This window comes from Sphaerodactylus townsendi, linkage group LG10 (assembly GCF_021028975.2).
Source record: "Sphaerodactylus townsendi isolate TG3544 linkage group LG10, MPM_Stown_v2.3, whole genome shotgun sequence".
Taxonomy (NCBI): domain Eukaryota; kingdom Metazoa; phylum Chordata; class Lepidosauria; order Squamata; family Sphaerodactylidae; genus Sphaerodactylus; species Sphaerodactylus townsendi.
Window position 1 is genome coordinate 5748130 of NC_059434.1, and position 23142 is coordinate 5771271.

General features: G+C 44.3%; 1 protein-coding gene across 1 annotated transcript in view; it reads right to left on the reverse strand.

The window, feature by feature from the left end:
• FBXL5 (F-box and leucine rich repeat protein 5) overlaps positions 1–16695 on the reverse strand; it is a 37071-nt gene extending 20376 nt beyond the window's left edge. The window contains exons 1-3 of the mRNA XM_048509242.1: positions 16516–16695; positions 3515–3730; positions 1355–1450 (exon numbers count right to left, since the gene is read on the reverse strand). Of these exons, the coding sequence (XP_048365199.1) occupies positions 1355–1450; positions 3515–3730; positions 16516–16599 (396 nt within the window). The 5' untranslated portion in view covers positions 16600–16695. The remainder of the gene's footprint in view (positions 1–1354; positions 1451–3514; positions 3731–16515) is intronic.
• Positions 16696–23142: the final 6447 nt, after the last annotated feature.

The window sequence follows — 23142 nt, forward strand, 5'->3', positions numbered from 1 at the left end:
AGAATCTGGAAAAGTTTACACTCAAAATGGCACAATCCACCATTTGGCACCACAAACCAAGACGCAATCCACTATTACTACATCTGTATGCCCCTTCCCCCCCAAAAAAAAAACCAGAGACCCATCCTCAATAAAAAAAGACTAGAATCTTCACAATCCTACTGTGTAACTTTGGCAACATTAACTTAACTCATCCATTTACTCTAGTGCTCTATCAATACTCTAAATCTGAAATTTTAAAAAATGCAAGGGGAGAAATGGAGGGGGGAGGAGGGGAAAGGGTTGACTAAGGAAAAGAAAAAATGGCTGAAAAGGAAGATCGGCTGCAGTGAGAAGGAAGAAATGTTCTATGTGAAATTGACAAGGCTGGCCCAACCCATCCTGAAAATGGATTTGGGGAGGGGGGGGAACAGCTTAGCACTCAATCGCCCATTTGAACCAGCACTCCATCGATAATGTAACTTCAAAAATTTCTAAAATATCCACCCAGAAACTGGGGAGGGGGTGTGGGGCGGCTGATCAAGGGAAAGAGGAAATGGCTGGAAGGGAAGATGGGCTTCCAGGAGGAGGAGGGAATGTTCTATTTAAAACTGACAAAGCTGATCCACCCAGTCGCTTTGCTTTTCTACCTGAATGTTAATTCTACTAAACAAACAATACAGTGGGGAGTGGTACTAAAAAGATACCAAAACAACAAAATATGTGCCACAAAAACTACTGATTAAAGGATTTCTGTTTTGGAAACTCCAATGTGTATTTTACTTTAGTTTTGAATGTTCAGCAGCTCTAAGTGAAATTGACAAAGCTGGTCTGATCCATATTGAAAATGGAGGAGGAAGGTGAGGATAGAATGGCTGAAGGGGAGGCTTGGCAACTACACAGGGGCATGGATAAGGGCCAGGAATTTGGCTGGGCCAGAACTAGAGACCAAATCATTATGATTACACGCTTAAGGGAATTTAGCTCAGAAATTAATTGGGCAAAACATCAGTAAAAGTGTTTGTGAAAACAACAGAGAAAATGTTAACTGAAAACATTTCCAGAACCAAGCAGGGGAAAAAAAAACATGTGACAGTTCATGGGAAAAAAGTTGCATCTGCCAGCAAGATACGCAGTAAACAATTTGTGCCGGAAAGTCCAATATTTATCAGGAATCTGGTTTATTTCTACACAGAAAGATACAATCTATACTTCCTTTCACTTTAGAAAGTTCAAGACTGACAAAAAACCCACAATACTTACCCCATCAATTCCCTATGATGGAAGGTGTCAAAATAATTAACACATTTTACTGTTTAAATGTAAAGCTCTTAAAAAATGTTTCATGCTGCAATTATTTCCCAGCTTTACTCACCTCCTCTTCCTCTTTCATGTGAGGAAGGAAATCCCTGGTGAAAGCTTCCAGTCTTTCTTTTAGCTGCTTCGCATAGTTCAACTGTTCATATTCATTCTGAAAAAAATAAAAAGCCCATTATAGAGCCTTTGCACCATTTGACAGTAAGAATAATTCCAACCAACAATCTTAACATCTTTACACTTAAAATACCTTGTATTTTACCAAACAAAAAAGGTCAACAAGTTTAAGCTACTTTCAAGTCCTCACTGCTATCCTGTCTAATTTACGTCTTGCAAAAGCTGGCTAGAAACCAACATGCACATATAACCAAAGTGAAATACAGAAAATTGTGCACACGTACAAAACTGCTGCAGACATGCCTGATTGGGGCATCAGGTTTTGATTTAATACTTTAATGGTTCACCTTTAAATACAAACTCCAATCTCCCCACATTTTCCTGGCACACCTGATCAATTTTCTATTTCCCTTCTCCTCTCAGATTGTTCTAATGAAACCACCTTTAAGATGGCCAGAATTTGGACCTTGGTGTGCTCAACAAAGAAGCAGCTGGTTAGGTTTCTATTAATTACATTTGCACAACTGAGGTCAGCATATCATACGGCTCTGAAATTGTACTTTTTGTAGATGTGCTCGTGTTTCTCTGCGTGTCAATCTCAGATGATCTATGACTATAACAAATAGAGGTTGATTGAAATATGAAGACTAAGAACAAATATGTGGGGGCCGCTAAGAAACCTGTAGGGAGGGTGCATCCCATCTCCCTTGCTTGCTTCCCCCTCTCCCTCATCTAAAGATCCTCCCCTTCTTCCTCCCCCCTCCTCCGACAATCTCCTTCCCTTTCTCCTCCTCCCCATCTCTTCTGAACCCCATCCCTTTCCCATCAATCTCCCCCTCTGCTTATCTGTCAACCTCTGTTCCCTTTTGCCCTCCACCCCTTCAACATCAACCTCCTGCCCTTCTCTGCCAACCTATCCCTTCCATTTCCCTTATTCCCTTTATCTAGAAATTCGCCCCTTCTCCCTTTTGCTCTCAAACTTTCTCCATCTTTGTTACCCTCCCCTTCTCTGTCAACTTATGCCCCTCTCTATATTCTACACACACACAACCATCTCTCTCCCCTCTCTTTACCTTACCAGCCACAGAATCTGTTGTTTTGGGAAGCTGCTCCAGCCCCAGAACAGCTTTCCTGTCACCTAGTCAGGCATGGTTCCCGGCCTTACCAGAGCATCATTGTTTGGGAGCTACTCTGGGCCCAGAGAAGCTCCTGGTTGACACCGCAGCTAAGCCCAGAAAGGCTCCCAGATGCTGACACCACCAACAAGGAAGAAAAATGTAAGCACAGTTTGTGCATGCGCAACCTTTTTTATTTTGAGGGAATTTAAACCCGCGTGTGCTTTTTTAAAGGCCAATTCTTTGCAAAGCTTGGGGGACCCCCAAGTTTCAGAAACATGTGCTTAGAATGAGTATGGCCCCAATCCATGGATTTAGGTAGCCACAGTTCGGGACCACACTTGAGAAATAGATATATAGAGTCAAAATCCTGAAGTCTTAACTCACTGTGATACTACAGTCTTACATTTCATTTTTCAGGAACGATTTTGTGGGTGATTATATTATTGGCTATTCTTGAGATTAAAATGAAATGAAGTTCTTCATATCCCATAAACACTAACAGCACTTCTAGGGGAATTTTTAAAAAGGGGAGAGTCATGATGTGCAATCTACTGAACAGTACTAGTCAAGCACTAGTCAAAAGCATAGTCAGGTAAGTGCAGATTTGGTCCTTGTAAAAAAAACATGCAATGGCTACAAGATGTTTCTCAGGACAATTACTGGTTATCACAGAACATTTCAGAGCCCAGGATGTGCTCAAGAATCTACTTCGCTTCTTGTTTATTGGGACTGTTCAGCTTCCAGCAATGAGAGTTCTGAATAAGTCCATTCTTGATGACCTAGATACCGACCTCCAGCTCCAGCACAGCAACTAAAAATCACTGCCTACAAGAAGGCAGCTAATCAACAAGCAGTAAGGACCAAATAATTTTTTGTGGCAATAGAACTACTTTAATCTATATGAGGTTGCCAGTGTTCAGTTCAGAGCCTTCGCAATTTGTTTACATCCCACCACTGAAAAATCAAATAATCGTCCTCCTCACCTTCACATTTTTCAATCCTTTCTCAAAGAGGCTAAGCATTTCTGACAGTTTGTTATCCGAGTGTACGTTATACACAGTCTGGCTGCGCTGCTGAAGTAAGCCAATTATGTATTCATTTTCAATCTGCTCGTGCATTTTAAATTCCTTAAAAGTGGCATACAAGGATTGGAGCAGAGCTCGGAAATCATTGTTGTTGGAGAAATTGGTTTTAGAAAGCTGAGGGAAAAAAGAAAGAAAGACTTAATTTGTGTCAGTAAGTCAAATTATGTTCTGGAAAGACATGTTGGGTCACCCCACTTCCCTGGCCCATTTGTGCTCTCCCCAACGCCAGCACTTCCAACCCTATGGAGGAAAAAACCTGCAATGATGAAGATGAAAATCGCCAGCATTCAAAATCTCTTTTACATACATCTGTGGTTTCTGAAACAAAGAATGGTACCTTCCAAAACAAGTCAAGGGTCAAACTTACCCTGATTTAGAGGACACAAAGTTGAACCCATACAAAAATCAGTCTAAATAGAATTCATCTGGTAAAAATGTTACACCTGAAATTATGCATTCATATTTTACACCTGAAATGTTACACCTGAAATTATGCATTCATATTTTTATGTCTACAACGGCTACTTCAGCTCTACCCCTTTCTTTTTTTAACACAGTTATCTTTAATCTGTTATGACTATGCAGGGAATAATTCTGCTGATATTTCAGAAGAGATTCACAAGTCTTTTTACACTTCAGATACCCAAGGGCTTTCCTTCTTGGCTTTAGACTGCATGCACAAGCCACGGGCCCACAAACACACTCGCTGGTTTGCCACCGTGGGTCCCCCTTCGGTTCTTATTTGTTTGGAAGAAATGTAGAGGCCTATAAACATTTCAAATATACATAAATTTTAATGTGACAAAAGGAAGGCAAGATCCCAACCAGGATCCAAAGGCGCCAAAGTGCCTCGCCAGGAGCCGTGAAGGGCCAGCTTGATACCGATGGGTGCACGCCCTCAATAAAACCCCTTTGCTTTTCAGCAGCGCCACAGAAAAGATACTTCTCCCCTGTGTAAATTCATAGCTTTCCTGGATTGCAGCCAAAAAGTGCAACACGGCTTCATTAAAGCCAATTCATCTTTCACCACTGTCTCCATAGAAAGGTTGTACACATCTCCCCCATACAACAGAGAAGCATCACTCTGGAAAACAGTTCCCTCTTGGTAACTAGAAGCCTCTCTGCTTTGCACCTTGATAAGTGGGGCATCTGATGCATCTGGGGAGGGGATAGTATTGCTGATGTTATTGGAGCCAGGGTTAGGTGCAGATTGTGCCATTTGGTCCAGGGGAAATGCTGGAGGTTGCTCTGGGTGACACTGTTCCTGATATTCTTCCAGCATTAGTGTGGACAAGGTCAGTGGTTCTATATGTCCCTCGTGGGCCTCAGCAGACACGTTGTTTTCAAGGATGCCATTCTCTTTGAGTTCCTGGGCCCATGTTTTGCCCCCAGTAACCATTCCTACAGCTGTATGGAGCACTCTGTGTGACCTCAGATCTATATCAAGTTCCATCCCTGCTTCCTCTAGTGGGTAGTCATGTATTAAAGGTGGTGAGCATCCTACACATTGCTGTGAGTAACTAGAAGCCTTTTATCTAAAAGCAAAAAATATACAACCTGTAAACCAGAAGATAAGCCAAGTAGAAGCCATAATCAGATATGCAGGAACATCCATTACTAGTCTAACATTCTAACTCAGGGATGTCGAAACCATTTGTTACGAGGTCCAGATATGACAAAAATGTGACTTGGTCGAGCTCGCCAGCCCAGATTGGCACTGGGGAAGGTGCAGGCTGCCTCAGCTGGCAATCCTGCAACAGGCTCGCTAGCCCAAATTGTCATGGGGGAGGTGGCAGATTGGGAGCAGGGTGAGGTGGGTGCCTAGACTGACCAGTCCGCAATGGGTTCATCAGGCCAGATCGGGAAGGGCAGGGTTGCCTCAGCTGGTTCACAGGTCTGATAAGCCCTCTCAAGGGGCTGAATCTGGTCCCTGGGTCACATGTTAAGACACCTCTGCTTGACCCACCACATCACACTGTTCTGCCAAATGGAAAGTCCTCCTGTGAGAGCCCAAAGCATTTACCTTCGCCATCAGCCAAATTCCACCACCAGCAGTTCTTTGGGACCCAAACTTCTAGTTCTGATGAAGCTGGAAACTTTATAGCAGCACTAAAGACATGCTCTGACTTGTACTGCAAAAGATGCTCTCTTCTCTCATGACTCACCAGGGTGTTTGAGCCACATTCTTGCACTCACTATCTGCTACCAGAGATGTATTTATTCAACCTTTGTCTCACGTTAAAGGACAAAAGGTTTGTACCCTGTCTGACCAAGTTTCAAAATACAGCTCAAGTCAAAATGCTATGAAATGCTGACTGGTTCACTAGGTTACAAACTAGAGTTGATCAACATTACTAACTCATAGTTTACTTGCCTAAGCACTCATGTATCACCATATTACAAACTGTGGCATGCTGATGGGGACACAGGCAAAATCATCAGCTCTTTCACTTAATAAAGGTATTTCTGCCTATTCACAGGAGGGAGTTCTTACCACAGAGAGCTAGGATGGGGGAGCTCACCCCTATTTCACCAGTCCACTGAGCACAGTCTGAAGCTTTCTCCCAATGTAAGTGGCTTTTCTGCTGGAGAAAGAACCAGTTGCATTGGAGGATGGTTGGATCCAAACAATTCACAAGCCTACACGAGTCTTTTTGGCCATCAAAAAGAAGAGTTTGAATGTATATGCTGCCTTTTGCACTCTGTCTACCGATAGAGAAACAGTATGCTAAGTCCTTGGCAACCAGTACCCCCAAACTACAGCGGGGGTGGCCAAGTTCCTCTCTTTCACTATGAGCATGTGACTCTGGGTGTAGCACTCTGTAATTTTAAGTATCATGTCAATAAAGGAGATTGTTGTTCTACCCTGCTTCTCTCAACTGCAAGGAGGCTCAAATGGGCTTGCAAACGACTGCCCTTCCTCTTCCTGCAACAGACCCCTTGTGAGGTTGGCGAGGCTGAGAGAGTTCAGAGAGAACTGTGGCTGGCCCAAGGTCACCTACCAGGCTTCATGTGGGGGAGAGGGAAAAGAAATCCAGTTCACCTGACAAGTGTCCGCTGATCATGTGGAGGAGAGGGGAATCAAACCGGGTTTCCAGATTACGGTCCATCACTCTTAATCACTACACTACAATGACTCTCAAATAGCAGTTGACTTATGGCGACCCTGCAGCTCAGCCAACATTTGAAAATGGAGATTTAATTTTCTTACCTGTAAGTATAAATAAGGGGCAGAAAAATACTGTGGAAATTTTTCCAGTGCTTTATTTTTCCATGGAAATGCTCTAGTGGTAAAGATGGTTTCATAAAATTAACAATGAATGACTCGTCAACACAATATTAAGCAAACTTGGCAAAAATGTAATTAATATTTTTTTCAGATCACTGTCCCTAAGAACTGTATGAGAGAGTACACACATGCTTTACTGGTTAGTAAATTATAGGTGAGATAAATATACGAAGGTATATAATTTAAATTAAAAAATCAAATTATGAATTCACCCAACTCGCTGTGCAGGTCAAACCAAAGCTAAAATTCATATGTTATTCCAAATGGCGGAAGGGATATCAGAACCATCAATTTGGTGAAGGATGTTGAAATCACTAATCTGATATAGAATAAGAACCTCAAGTGATGAGGCATACTTGTTTGCTCTGCAGATGAGAATTACATTCTTTTGAAATACATAAGCATAAGAACATAAGAACAAGCAAGCTGGATCTGACCATCTAGTCCAGCTCTCTGCTACTCGCAGTGGCCCACCAGGTGCCTTTGGGACCTCACATGCAGGATGTGAAACCAATGGCCTTCTGCAGCTGTTGCTCCTGAGAACCTGGTCTGTTAAGGCATTTGCAATCTGAGATCAAGGAGGATCAAGATTGGTAGCCATAGATCAACTTCTCCTCCATAAATCTATCCAAGCCCTTTTTAAAGCTATCTAGGTTAGTGGCCATCACCACCTCCTGTGGCAACATATTCCAAACACCAATCACACGTTGCGTGAAGAAGTGTTTCCTTTTATTAGTCCTAATTCTTCCCACCATTTTCAATGAATGCCCCCTGGTTCTAGTATTGTGAGAAAGAGAGAAAAATTTCTCTCTGTCAACATTTTCTACCCCATGCATAATTTTATAGACTTCAATTTATAGAGAGAATGTCTAAAGTGAGTCTTTTGTACAAGATCACGAAACATTTTTAGTTTGGCAATTCCCAAATTTTGGGTCGCTCTGCAACAAACTGCAAGGACGGTAATAAATCTGAGTTTTTGCTGTTTTTTAAAAAAAACAGAACACAGGGTTAAAAGATTATCCCTTTGCAAATTGCAAGTTAAACTCCGGCTACAGTCACTTAGTTACTTTAGAGATTATGAAGCATTTCATTGCATAATTACCCATACAATGACACTAATTACAGAGCAAGAGCAAGAGTCCTCCTCCTTTCCCTCCGCTCCCATGTTCCAAAGAACAGATGGAAGGAAAAACAAGGGGAACCTGCAGGGCTCACTGGGACTGACAGAAGCAGAGGTCAGTAAAAGAAGCAAGGAGTTTGGCCAGAAGCAGCATCACTAAGTGCAGCAGAACTGCACAGGATCTGGCCTACACTGCAGCCACAACTAACACTGCAACTGCTCAACTAAAATAACTTCTAAATTTAAAATCCAATAAATCAATTTTCTGCATCCACAAACTCTGCTACACCATACAAACTGAGAGAGACCTTGCTGGTTTACCACCCTCATAGACCAGTGATAGCGAACCTTTTTGAGACCGAGTGCCCAAATTGCAACCCAAAACCCACTTACCGTATATACTCATGTATACGTCGAATTTTTCAGCACATTTTTAATGCTGAAAAAGCTCCCCTCGACTTATATGCGGGTCATTAAATTTTTGTGTGTGTTTTTACTTTGCCGGCCAGCAGGGGGCGCAGTTTTAATGCTAGCGACACCAATACTTCAGGGTACCCTCAGAAGACACTCCTGATGGTACCAGCCAAGTTTGGTTCAGGGGGTCCAAAGTTATGGACCCCCAAAGGAGGTGCCCCCATTCCCCATTGTTTTCAATGGGAGCTATTAGTAGATGAGGCTACGCTTTTGAGGGTCCATAACTTTGGACCCTCTGAACCAAACTTCACCAGACCTGGCTGATCTCATCAGGAGAGTCTCTTTATGATACTAGCCAAGTTTGGTGAAGTTTGGGTCAGGGGATCCAAAGTTATTGATCCCCAAAAGGGTGCCCCATCCCCCATTGTTTACAATGGAAGCTAATAGTAGATTTTCCATTTCTGATAATATCCCTCTTAAAATCTAAGTTGGGTTACATTTGGACATACAGATGATGATGAGGAATCCAGTTTTGAAGGATTTTAACTCCTGTGTTTTAGCTTGGTTGCTGATTGAGCTAAGGTTTTTGAGACCATATTGTTCTTGTTGACCCTCTTTTCCACTTGCAGAGCCAGTTTACTGTTTTTCTTTGAAATAAATATTCAAAAACAATTTAACCTACTGATGCCTCAATTGATGTAATTTTATTGGTATCTATTTTTATTTTTGAAATTTACCAGCAGCTGCTGCATTTCCCACCCTCGACTTATACACGAGTCAATAAGTTTTCCCAGTTTTTTGTGGTAAAATTAAGTGCCTCGACTTATATGCAGGTCGACTTATACACGAGTATATATGGTATTTATTGCAAAGTGCCAACACAGCAATTTTACCTGAATACTGAGGTTTCAGTTTAGAAAAAAAGGTTGGCTCTATGGCACATGTTAGGGAGTAAGCTTGGTGAAGCAACCATGCAATGCTTCCAACAGGTGAATCATGACCCTAGGAGGGTTTACTCAGAAGCAAGCCCCATTGCCAGCAACCGAGCTTACTCCCAGGTAAAGGATCATGCTTTAGTTCTTCTCGCCCCCCCACATGACAAACTCTGTGAGTGCGTGCCCACAGAGAGGGCTCTGAGTGCCACCTCTGGCACCCGTGCCATAGGTTTGCCACCACTGTCATAGACCCTATCATCCCACATATCTGCACATTTCCACCAAGTTCAGGCAGCTAAACTGAACAAATTCATGCATTACTATGTAAAACAGGAGTCCTTAACAGGGTCATGGGCACCATGGTGCTCGCCAAAACTTTTCCTGGTACTCACCAAATGTTTTCAAAATGTGGGTGAAGCGGGGGGGGGGGGGGGTGTGTTGCTGGGCTTCTGATCGGCTGTACAGATTAAAATAATGTTTCAGAGGTGGCTTCCAATACAATGTTGATCTCATTCCCTCTCCTACTTCCCAATACATTTTTAAAATTCCCACTCTTCTGTACCTGGGCTTCCTCTGTGTGACTGGCTCCAGTAACTAACTGCAAGAGACATTTGTGGTTGGCTCTGCTCCTACCACAACCATTCTGTAGCTGTGCCCCCATCCCGTCTCAGAACTCCAAAGGTATGCACAGCCATAAAAAGGCTGGCAAACCCTGACTCATTACAACAACAAAATATCTGAAAAGAGAGAAAATAGTGTAGTCACTGGACCCAATTCTCTTTCTATCCACTGGGAAAAGCAACAAGAGAACATGAAGATAGCACGAAGACCAATCTTTTTACATAAACACAAAGTGATTAAAACAGCCAAGCAGAGCATTACCCTGTGATTGACATATTTCTACTAGCAATCTAGAACATATCGTAAACTTAAACGCGAATGTTCGCCCAGCTCCATGGCATCATACAAATGCAGCCATATATGTAGTATGTATACTGCAACACTAAAAATACTTCTCTGGGAGAAAGCCCCATTGAATATACTTCAGCAGAATCCTGAATAAATATGGTTAGGCGTGCACTTATAAACTAGCTTTTAAGTTTAATACTAGGTTAAATTGCAGTTGATTAATAATAAGTTGAGGCAATCATAAAAGTAGCTTGCAAACCAAAGGTTGTGGCAAGAGAACAAGGAAATAAAAAGTTCTCAGTTAACTTGCTGTAAAACAGTGATGCAAAGAGATATAAAGCATGGAGTTAAGAAGGATAGAAGCTAACAGAGGGTTAAAAAAAACCCTAGGGCAGTGGTGGCAAAACTATGGCACAGGATCCAGAGGCGGCACTCAGAGCCCTCTCTGTGGGCACATGCAAACAGAGTGCCCCCCCACCCCCCGCCACACATCTAGGCTGGTCTGGGCTGCTGGGCTCAATTATTAGTATTAAACGTAAGACCTAGTTTTGGGGAAGCAGTGTAGGTAACCCTGTTAAGTGCTGTTAAACCCCACTGATTTTCATGCAAAGAACAAAAGTACGATCCTTTACCTGGGAGTAAGCTTGGTTGCTGGCAATGGGGCTTGTTCTGAGTAAACCCTCCTAGGGTTGTGATTCACCCGTTGGAAGAGTTGCACGGTTGCTTCAAAGCAAAGCCACCGACTACCACCAAGCTTACTCCCGAGTAACACATGCCTTGGAGACAACCGTTTTTCCTAAACTAAGACCTTAGTATTCAGGTTAAATTGCCGTGTTGGCACTTTGTGATAAATAAGTGGGTTTTAGGTTGCAGTTTGGGCACTCGCTTTCGAAAAGCTTCGCCATCACTGCCCTAGGGACTGTTCTAAATAAATGTACCGTATATACTTGCCTATAAGTCGAGTTTTTCAGTCCTTTTTTAAGGCTGAAAAATGCCCCCCTTGACTTATACACAAGTCAGTGGCAGGGCTACGGGGGGGCGCCACCCACCAGGCTCACAGCTTTGGGTCATGTGGGGGGCAGAAAATTCCCTCCCGACCCCTCTCCCTTCCCCCCGCGCGCCCCCACACTTACTTTAGCAAATGGAGCAGGCTTGAGAAGAGGCCTGCCTGTGTTCCCTTCCAGGCTGCAAACGACGTGCTGGGAACTACATTTCCCAGGGTCTCCTGGGAAGGAGGCTGCCTTCTCCCTGGGGCAGAGGGGGAATGGCAGAGGAGCCCTGCTCTGTGACACTGGCTCTCGCGCCGCGGGAGCCAGCAGCGCTGAGCAGGGAACCCCCTCTGCCCCAAGGAGAAGGTGGCTGCCTTCTCCCTGGGCCAGAGAGGGAATGGAAGACGCCCTGCTCTGTGCCGCTGGCTGCTGCTTTTCCCACCCTTGACTTATACACAAGTCAATAAGTTTTCCAGTTTTTGGTGGTAAAATTAGGTGCCTCGAAGTATACTCGGGTCGACTTATAAATGAGTATATACGGTAGTTCTTTTTCAATTGCCATTTAATAGAAACAACAAGGAAACCAAAAGTGACAGAAATGGCCAGGATCACAGGACAGCAAGGCCTGAAAAGGAAAATGGAGTGGAGAAAGCCCAGTACAAATTCCAATTATTAGTCCGGAAAAATATTGTTTTAGGCATTTCATAACAAATCTACTTAGAAGATGATTTAAAAACTTCATCGTTTTAGAAATATTCAGCACAGCTACGAAGTGACGGTTGAACATCTAGCTTCCACTTTATCATCGGCAGAATTCTGAGTCATCATTCAAGCTAACTGTATTTAGATAAAATCCTGACAATGACTCCCCCCACCCCCACAAAGAAATAGATAGAGCATAGCAGCACCCCTAACTATTCTGGGGCTTGAGAACTTTGCAGCAGAATCAGATCCTAGGATGACATTTCACTACAGCACAGGTGTCAAACTCGCGGCCCTCCAGATGTTGTGGACTACAGCTCCCATCATCCCCTGCCAGCATGATGCTGGCAGGGGATGATGGGAACTGGAGTCCATAACATCTGGAGGGGCACGAGTTTGACACCTATGCACTACAGCATCCTCAGCAATCCTTATTCAAGCTTTTTTGTACTCACTATATCAGACAGATGCCTTCCAGGTGAAAATAATAATGGTATTTGAACAAACAAGTGAGTGGCACACCTGCCCCTTCCATTATGCTTTTCACCAGAACCACCTTTCCTCTGTCCAAAAGAGACTGTCACTTGATTCATTTGTGATCAGAAGAAACAGTGTCTATTGTCTCCAGTCCCTTAAAAGAGGAAGAGCAGGCAGGTTGCTTCTGTGATGCCTTTTCCTAGCCTCCCTCTGGCTCCATGTGGCCATTTCATACTCATGAAAAAAATGTACTGGGCACAAAAACGGCCCTTGGCCTGCAAAAATGGTTAGAAGGGAAAACTCTCTTGAGCAAATCCAGATGACACTTTTGATCGCTGAAATAATAAACAACATATCCCCCATCGAGAAGGTACACTTAATCTTCAGTCGCTATTCTGCACAATTCAAAATAAAGGAGGATAAATGTGCTGTACGATCAAAATACACTTGAAAAGTACTATGAAAATCAACGCAACTCATCCCTGAAGTTCCCGTCAGCCAATTTTAGAACATTCTTCTATCTAAGCATCCCTTAACCTGCTACTCTTGCCCATCTCTTTTCTTCTCTTACCCACTGCTGAAATGTAGACTTCACTGACTCCTCAACACAGGGATCCTAAAAAAAAATAACTATGTCACTTTTTATGAAAATGAAAGCATATTCTACGTATGACCCGGAATAAATGCACCTGTTCGCTCTTGAGTGCCAAAAACATTTCCTGACAGCTAGAAACTTGCGACCTGAAAAGACATGGTTTCAAGGCATACTGATAACTAGGAATATCCAAGAAAATAACAAGGTGAGCAGAATAGTAGGAAAGAGGTAATTTCATTTAAGTAAGAACCTTCAATGGACTAAAAAGAAGAACTTCTAGGAAGTGGAAAAGTTGTAAAAAAAATCAAGGGAAGGAAAACGTTCAAATACCTTTAGCCATTATCCTTCAGAATGTGACAGATATTACGTGGGAAGGAAAATGTACTTCATCTTACTTCCTCAAAGTGGGAGGCATGAACCATTTCAAAAGCGGTTAAGGCTTTTTTGCGTTAACTTGCCAACTGAAACCTCATAACAGTTTAATTTAGTACAGTTCATAAACAATAACTGATCTGATAGCCTTTGGCAAACGAGATTTACCTCCAGGGAGCTTTAGAAAGAGAACTGCTGTTGTTGTTTTTCGCTTTTTTGACTGGTTCCCTGCAAATGGCTATGTAGGAAGTGAACTAGAAAATGCTGTGGGTCAGTTATATCAGTTTGTAGGACTGTTGGTACCTCCTACGTTATAGAAAACTAGGTTTTGAGTTGAAGATGAAAGATATTTCCAGTAAAAGCCAGGAAAATCATGTTGTTGTAGAACGTATATGGTTGACAGTCTCCAAAACTCTCTGTGAGAAATGCCAGTATTCTATATGCTAAAACTGTAATTCAGTATCTACCTGGGAACATTCTCGCGGGGGGTTGTAGTGAAAGATGGGGAGGGGGGGCGCTTTGCTATTTTATGTCACCATTACCAAGCATGAAACTTCAGAGAGCACCAACCAAACTATCATTTGTAGCCTTCCTTTTTCCCGTGGAATTCAGGCTGGCATATATCATTCTTTCCACCTCTATTTGATACCTCTATTCCACCTCTATTTGAGGTAGGTTAAGCTGAGGTTTGTGCTTGGCAACAGGTCACCCAAATGAACTTTACAGCTCAGTGGAGACAAGAACTTGGCTTTCTCTAGTCTAATAAGCAAGGGAAAAGATCCTTATTACTTACCATCTTAAAATCAACACAGTTAAGGGAGAGAAGGCAATGATAAGAATACAGCCTGTGTACTAAGGTAGGGGGTGTGGTCTTTAGACTAGGGCAGAAGAGACCCCTTTTGCCATGGAGTTCACCAGGAGCCACTTGTTCTCACTCTTAGCCTTAACTGCTTCATAGGGTTGTTGTGAAACGCGCCTCCGAACACTAGCAGAGTGTAAACTAAGTTTCTCAAAGCTGAGGATTTTACAGCCCTTAGCTGCGATGCAAAGTGTCACTTTACCCAGTGATACCAGGACTCCGCTATGAAGATCTGCCACACATCAAACCCTTAGGGTTGCCAACCTCCCTCCTCACCAGGTTCCACCCCCAAATCTCCAGGAATTTCCTAATCTAGAGCTGGCAACCCTATGCGAACTGTGGGCTCTGCAGCCCAAGTTACTGAGCCAGCAGGGTCTAGGAGAGTCAGGCTAAGACAATTGGGGGCAGGGGAGGAACAGAACAAACCCAGGTTCAAACCTTCAGTCTGCCACTTGCTCTGCACTTCACTGACCTTTCAGTGCTGTTGCTAAGACAAAATGGTGCAAGACCAAACCAGAAATACCACACCCAAATGAGGAAGAGACGCCTTGGGCCAGTCACACTTCTCAACCTAACCTACCTCACAGGGCTGCTGTGAGAATAAAATGAAGGAGAGGAGAATGCTATAAGGCGCTTTGAATCCCCACTGGAGAGAGACATGGGGTACAGTACAAACTAAATGAGCATGTGACAGACAGGGAAGTGGAGGGAAAGGCGCAAACGCTATGTGAAGAATTCAAGCAGAAGGCCAGGGGAGTGTGGCCTCACTCTGCAGGAAGAAGAAGAGTTGGATTTATATCCCCCCTTTCTCTCCTGTAAGGAGATTCAAAGGGGCTGACAATCTCCTTTCCCTCCCCCTCCCCCCCACAACAAATGCGCTGTGAGGTAGGTGTGGCTGAGAGCGCCGAAGAACTGTGACTAGCCCAAGGTCACCCAGCTGGTGTGTGCTGGAGTACACAGGCGAATCTGAATTCCCCAGGTATGCCTCCACAGCTCAAGCGGCAGAGCATGAAATCAAACCCGGTTCCTCCTGATCAGAGTGCACCTGCTCTTAACCACTACGCCACTGCTGCTCTCAAGAGTTTTTGTTTTTAATTGACACCCCTCTTTTCTACTATACAATTTTTGCATTGTTTAATCTGTCACATTCATATTTATGCTTTGCTTCAGCTCTGTTTTTTAGACTTCTGATTAGAACCCAAATGTCCACTGCATTGTTTACTGAATGTCCCAGACCGTCAATGCCGTTGACTGTGCAATCCGCCTTGAGTCCCAGTGAGGAAGGCAGATGACAGAAAACATAAAAAAGTAATTTTTCTCACCGATTTAAAAACTGCAGCAAAAGTTAAGGGAAATTAGGAACAGTTCCTATACAAAAGAACTGGGATGATCAAATGAGAAATACTTTTGTAAAATCAACTAACTAACTTACTTTCCTTTATTGGCATTTAGATTGTACACAACAGACAAAGGTCTGAATAAAATTAAGTTACGTGACAGTTATAAAATCAGCTAATTCTGCGAATAGAAGAATAGAATATGAATTTAAAGCATTCTAGAAGTTTTATTTCAACTGTCACAACACGTTAGGCATTCTCAAGTATATGTGTTGTTAATATGATTTTAAAGTATAAGATGGATGCTTCTCTAATATACATAGATAAGGGCCAACAACTCTGCGTGAATCAATTACATGAGCACGACAATAGGAAGGAGCAGCTAAAATTATGCATATAGTTCTTCTTTTCTTATTATCATACTTTGAACTGTAATGAGTGTTCCTTTCGTATAACCAGTCATAAAGATTGATCCAACTATTCCTTTCTTCGTTTTTTATATTATGCTTTTTCGTGATAAAGTGATTAAAATGTCATTAAAATAAATAAAAATTTAATAATGATGGCAATAATTATGCTGATGATGATGATAGCTCAAAGCAGCTTTCCACATCCTCCCCCTCAAACCTCACGACAACAGCCCTGCAGAGTAGGCCGGGTCGACAGGATCTGAACCCGGGATTCCCCCCTGGACCCAACACCGACCCTCAAGAGTCGCCCGAGTTTACCCGGATGGCGGGGAAACTCGGAGGGGAGTGGTCGCCGAGCCACCTCCTCCCGCAGGCCCTCCCCCGGGCGCGCGCGCGCGCGCTCACGCCAAGCAGAGAGGGGGCGCGAGGGCGCCCGCGGAGGACGGGTAAAACTCGGCCCCCTTTCCTCCCCTCCCCCCCCGCGAGGATACCTTTTCGCAGTAAAGCCCGACTAGCTGCTTCATCCGCCAGTGCGGGGCCGTGAAAACATCCACCTCCTCAGGGAAGGGGGCCATCTTCTCCTCCCCATAGAGAGGGCGGCCGACGCTCCCTCGACGCCTGCCGTCAAGCGCCTGGCGACGGCCGACGACAACCGTCTCTCTGCGCACGCGCGCCTGGCCGTCGCTCAAGGCTGAGGAGAGCCGCGCGCAGGCGCCTTCCCGCGCGCCTCCCCGCCCACCTCCGCCGCTGGGTCACGTGAGGCTCGAGAGCGGCGCACCGAGGAAATGGAAAGAGGACTTTCCCCCTCCCTCTCCTGGAGGAGTGCGCAGGCGCGAGAGCCAGAGCGGGGCCTCTTGCACAGTGGGCGAGGAGGGGGCGGGGCCTCGCATAAGTTTCTGCGACGTTGGCAGTTTGGGTGGATTTTTGTTAAAATGTGGCTTGCGTGGAAGCAAAGCCAATGAAAATAGAAATATGAAAATAAAAGCAAATAATAAAGCAATAAATAAATAAAAATAATAATAATAAGCTATTAGTGATGTGTAGCAAGCATGGCTGCCCTGTTGCTCAATAGTAATTATGTAACTAGTCTCCCTTTCAGTGTTTTCAGGGCTGGTGTGCTTCTGATGTGGAATGCTTCATTTTTAAACGTTTCACCCAGCATGCCAACACAGATGTCTTCGTCAGCTTACTTAGTCTGGTAGGGTGCATTTGAAGTTCTGGCACAGCTTGGTGGGGGCAGCTATAAAATGGCCCTTGGAACTGGCTGCAAAATGGCGGCCCAGGCTTACCTTCAGTCACACAGTGGATGTCCTTGTGCTGGAGTGGCAGGCGCTGCCCAAGCAATGCTTTTAAAAGTCTGAAGAGCGAATCAGAAGGCTTGCTGGGCAAAAGCACCCCTTGGCAGGCCCTACAAAAAGTGCCCACCCATGGGCACCATTTTGAGAACCCTCACTTTAGTCTGTTCAGATCACTCAAAACACTCCACGCTTTTCTCTTCCTGACTCGCAAAGTATCAGGTTTCAGATCTTGCCCCAACATGGTGTTGTGGTTAACAGCAGGTGAATTGCAATCTGAAGAACCAGGTTTGATTCTCCACTCCTCCACATGAGCAGCGGACTTGTATCTGGTGAACTGGTTTTGTTTCCCCACTCCTACATTCCTCCAGGGTGACCTTGGGCCCATCACAGTTCTCTCAGAATTCTCTCAGCCCCACCGATCTCACAAGCTGTATGTTGTGGGGAGAGGAAGGGAAAGGAGTTTGTAAGCTGCCTCGAGTCTTCTTGCAGGACAAAAAGGTGGGATATAAATCCAAACTGTTCGTCCTTTCTTTCTGTGTTTTAGTGCTACCTTTCCATATCAACCAAAGGTAACTTGCAAACAAAAACTGGACTCCCTCCCAAAAGAATTTTAAATCACAGTATTCAGACACAACTATGTAAAATAAGGTGACCAGATTTTTACTCCTGTAATGCCGGGCGGGCGGGCGGGCGGGCGGGCGGGCGCACGCACCCGCGCAGCCGCAGGAGCACACTGCCTTTTGCGGTGCTCCCCAGTCAGGAAACAGGGAAGCGCCCCAGAAGGCAGTGCGGCAGCGCGGGAGGTACATGCAGCCGCAGGAGCGCACTGCCTTCTGGGGCGCTTCCCTGATTCCTGCCCTGTGACAGGGCGGGAAACCGGGGAGCGCCGCAAATGGCAATGCGCTCCTGCGGCCACGTGCGCGCTCCTGCGCTGCCGCACTGTCACAGGGCGGGAAACAGGGAAGCGCCCCAGAAGGCAGTGCAGCAGCGCGCACGCAGCCGCAGGAGCGCATTGCCTAATCGGGACAATTTTTAAACCCCGCGGGACGCAGGACACATTGCGGAAAAGCGTGAGTGTCCCGCCAAAAGCGGGACGGCTGGTCACCTTAATGTAAAACCTACGTTATTTTTTTAACCCTGCCGGAACTGAGTTTACTAACTTTAAACAGAGGTTTACACTGAGATAAAATAAATCCTTTCTTTCCTCTTACACATCTATATTACTGTATGTTTGGTTACATCTTGGTACCTATCTGCTGTCTCGTGCTCATGGTTGGGGTGGTGGTGTCATGTCTGCTCAAACAAAGAAATAGAGTTAACTTTATAACTTCAGATGTACGTGCTCAGTAACATGTAAGCAATGGCAATCTGACTGACCGATAGCTAATCAATAGATCAGGTCATATACAGTGACTTCAGCAACTTGTTTAGATACAGACAGTTAATCCTTTTATGACTGAGTTGCAAAAAACTACTTCTCATGTGTCAGTCACTCAAAACATGCAAACACAATTTATCACAAATGTTCTCAAACTTCATCTTGATTAGTGGCTCTCCATCTTGGAGATTCAGGTATGCAGGATCCATTCGTATGCTCACTCCTTTAGCATCCATCATATTCACAGACTATAAAGTCCACAGTTTTGGGTTTCTGGTTGAGAAGAAAACGTCCAACTTGGGTTCTCTCCATTTGTATTCCCAAACATCACTATGCTTCTCCTAGCTCAGTGATGGCGAACCTTTTCGAGACCGAGTGCCCAAATTGCAACCCAAAACCCACTTATTTATCGCGAAGTGCCAACATTGCAATTTAACCTGAATATTGAGGTTTTAGTTTAGAAAAAATGGTTTGCTCCGAGGCGTGCATTACTCAGGAGTAAGCTTGGTGAAGCAACTGTGCAACGCTTCAAATAGGTGAATCACGACTCTAGGAGGGTTTACTCAGAAGCAAGCCCCATTGCCAGCAACTGAGCTTACTCCCAGGTAAAGGATCATGCCCAGGCCAGCCTAGGTGTGTGTGGGGTGTGTGTGTGATTTTCCACCCCCCTCCCACATGATGAACTCTGTGTGCGAGTGCCCACAGAGAAGGCTCTGAGTGCCACCTCTGTCCTAGCTCATGGGCTCAGTCTCAGTTTGTAAATTTGTAAAACAAACATAGTCACTGTATCTCTTGGGCATAATTCCCTTGTTAGCTCTCTCTGACTTTCTCACAGTAGATGACCTCTTTCCTTCATTTGGTCTGACCTGTTCTGCTGCCCCTTCTGGCTGAGTATCTTACAACGAGGCTCTGGGTACAGCAGATGGCTCACTGACCAATTCTGACAAGGTGATTCCCTTAACTTCTTGACTGAGTTCTTGCACTATGCAATCTGCTTGGTTAGAGACTTTTAGGATATTCTCTCACCCACATAAACAGCATTCAGGATTTCTATATTACAAGTTTCAGGGTTCAATATGCAATCCCCTTTTGAATGTTGGTCATTATAGCCAACCAGTATTCCAAGCTTAGATCTAGCTTTTCTCTTTGGGAACATATGTGTAAGCTTTTGCTCCAAAAACCTTTAATTGTTTCAAACTCAGTAATTTGTTGTTCCACAGTTCAAATGGACTTTTTCCCGTGGCTTTGCACAAACTGCGAATATCCAAGTATGTGGCAGTGTTTACTGCTTCTCTCCAACGGGGGTCTGGTAACTCTGCTTGTAGCAACAGACAGCGAGATAGTTCTATTGAACCTCTCTCCCAATCTATTGTGGGATGGTGTGTATTTCACAGATCTGGCATTTACTATTCCTTTATTCTCCAAATATCTCTGAAAGTCACAACTTGAATATTCAGATCCATTGTGAGTAAAGAGGATCTGTGGTGCCTTTGCCAAATTTATTCTTGACAGCAGCTAAATAAGTTTTAAATGTCTGTGGAACTTCTCCTTGGATTTAATTACGGTAGATACACATAGGCATATCTGCTTGCACTGACAACAGAAGTAAGCATATACCTGGCACCACCCTAGGAGGGCGCCAGAGGCCCAACAAGGTCACTGTGTACATTCTCCAGAATTTCAGTTTCAGCTGCAGTATATCTGCTAGAAAACATTGGAGCAGTAGCCTTTCCTCAGATGCAGATATGACATTTCCGATTGCTTAAATCACGCTCAATTATGTGCATGCTACAATTTTGAACATGCTGCTTGACAGCATCATAACTTCTGTGTCCCAATTTCAAATGCCATGCATAAATACAGTTCTTATGAGAGCATTCTCTCTCTCTCTCCCTCTCCCATTTTCTCTTTCTCTCCCATTTTTCCACAACCGAAACATTTCATTTCCTTTTTACTTCTAGCAGCATTCTCAAGCTTCAAGACAGGAAAATCCTTGCTAAAATGCATTTCACTGTATTTAAGATCTGCATCATGTACATAACTTATTGCATAATTAACATCCAGTTGGTCTTTTGCTTCCAGAACAGATATTTTATTATCAAACCTGGCTGGTAAGCTCCCAAACAGCACAGTTAGAAATTCATCATCTCTAAGTTCATATCCGAAGTCTCTGATCTCATGATCATCAAGGCTACAATTCAGAGACATTTTTGAGGTATGTAACTGTTTCCTGAGCAGAGGCGTAGCTAGACCAGAGTGCTCCTGGTGCACACTCTGGCTTTTGTGCCCCCCCCCGCCTGCAGTGCCCCCGCGCACCCCCATGGCGCCCCCCGCGCCCCCTCCCCGGCAGAAGAAGAAGGCCAGAAGCCTGCCTGCATTGCCTAGGCCTGGTGGGAACTACATTTCCCAGGAGCCCTTGGGAAATGTAGTTCCCACCAGGCCCAGGCAACACAGGCAGGCTTCTGGCCTGCTCCAGTCCTAAAAGTAAGTGGGGTGGGGTGCTACGGGGGATGCCGCGGGGGATGCGGGGTCGCCGCAGGGGGCCGTGGAGGGGGAGGGGGATTTCCCCCACGTGACTAGAAATGCTGCGCCCGGTGCGTCGCGCACCCCCCTGTCCCCTGGTGGCTTCGCCACTGTTTCTGAGAGTTCTCACATAATTTGGCGATTGCATTGAATATCTATTTTGTATCGCTTTCCATAGGGGTTGAAAGCGATCAGCTTGAGGTTCTCCATTTGTATTCTAAACATACTATGCTTCTCTAGCTCAGTGATGGCCGAACCTTTCGAGACCGAGTGCCAAATTGCAGCCGAAACCCACTTATTTATCGCTTGTGCCAACATTGCAATTTAACCTGAATATTGAGGTTTTAGTTTAGAAAAAATGGTTTGCTCAGTGCATTACTCAGAGTAAGCTTGGTGAAACAACTGTGCAACGCTTCAAATGGAGTGAATCAGACTCTAGGAGGGTTTTACTCAGAAGCAAGCCCATTGCCAGCAACTGGAAGACACTCCCAGGTGAAGTTGTGTGCCAGGCCAGCCCTAGGTGTGTGTGTGGGGTGTGTGTGTGATTTTCCACCCCCTCCCACATGATGAACTCTGTGTGCGAGTGCCCACAGAGAGGCTCTGGTACCACCTCTGTCCTAGCTCATGGGCTCAGTCTCAGTTTGTAAATTTGTAAAACAAACATAGTCACTGTATCTCTTGGGCATAATTCCCTTGTTAGCTCTCTCTGACTTTCTCACAGTAGATGAGGTCTTTCCTTCATTTGGCCTGGCCTGTTCTGCCGCCCCTTCTGGCTGGGCATCCGACAACTGGGCTCTGGGTACAGCAGATGGCTCACTGACCAATTCTGACAAGGTGATTCCCTTAACTTCTTGACTGAGTTCTTGCACTATGCAATCTGCTTGGTTAGAGACTTTTAGGATATTCTCTCACCCACATAAACAGCATTCAGGATTTCTATATTACAAGTTTCAGGGTTCAATATGCAATCCCTTTTGAATGTTAGGTCATTATAATAACCAGTATTCCAAGCTTAGATCTAGTTTTTCTCTTTGGGAGCATTGTAGTAGTAAGCTTTGCTCAAAACCTTTAATTGTTTCAAACTCAGTAATTTGTTGTTCCACAGTTCAAATGGACTTTTTTTTCCATTGGCTTTGCAAACTGCGAATATCCAAAGTATGTGGCAGTGTTTACTGCTTCTCTCAACGGGGGGGTCTGGTAACTCTGCTTGTAGCAACAGACAGCGAGATAGTTCTATTGAACCTCTCTCCCAATCTATTGTGGGATGGATTGTGTATTTCACAGTCCCTGGCATTTACTATTCCTTTATTCTCAAATATCTCTGAAAGTCACAACGAATATTCAGATCCATTGTGAGTAAAAAAAAGGGATCTGTGGTGCCTTCCCCTTAAGAATTTATTCTTGACAGCAGCTAAATAGGGTTTAAATGTCTGTGGAACTTCTCCTTGGATTTAATTACGGTAGATACACATAGGCATATCTGCACTGACAACAAAAGTAAGCATATACCTGGCACCACCTAGGAGGCGTAGAGGCCAACAAGATCACTGTGTACATTCTCCAAATTTCCAGTTTCCAGCTGCAGGTATATCTGCTAGAAAACATTGGAGCAGTAGCCTTTCCTCAGATGCAGATATGACATTTCGATTGTAATCCATCAATTATGTGCGTACAATTTTGAACATGCTGCTTGACAAGCATCCTTAACTCTGTGTCCCAATTTCCAAATGCCATGCGTAAATACAGTTCTTAAAGAGAGCATTCTCTCTCTCTCCCTCTCCCATTTTCTCTTTCTCTCCCATTTTTCCACAACCCGAAACATTTCATTTCCTTTTTACTTCTAGCAACGCATTCTCAAGCTTCAAGACAGGAAAATCCTTGCTAAATGCATTTCACTGTATTTAAGATCTGCATCATGT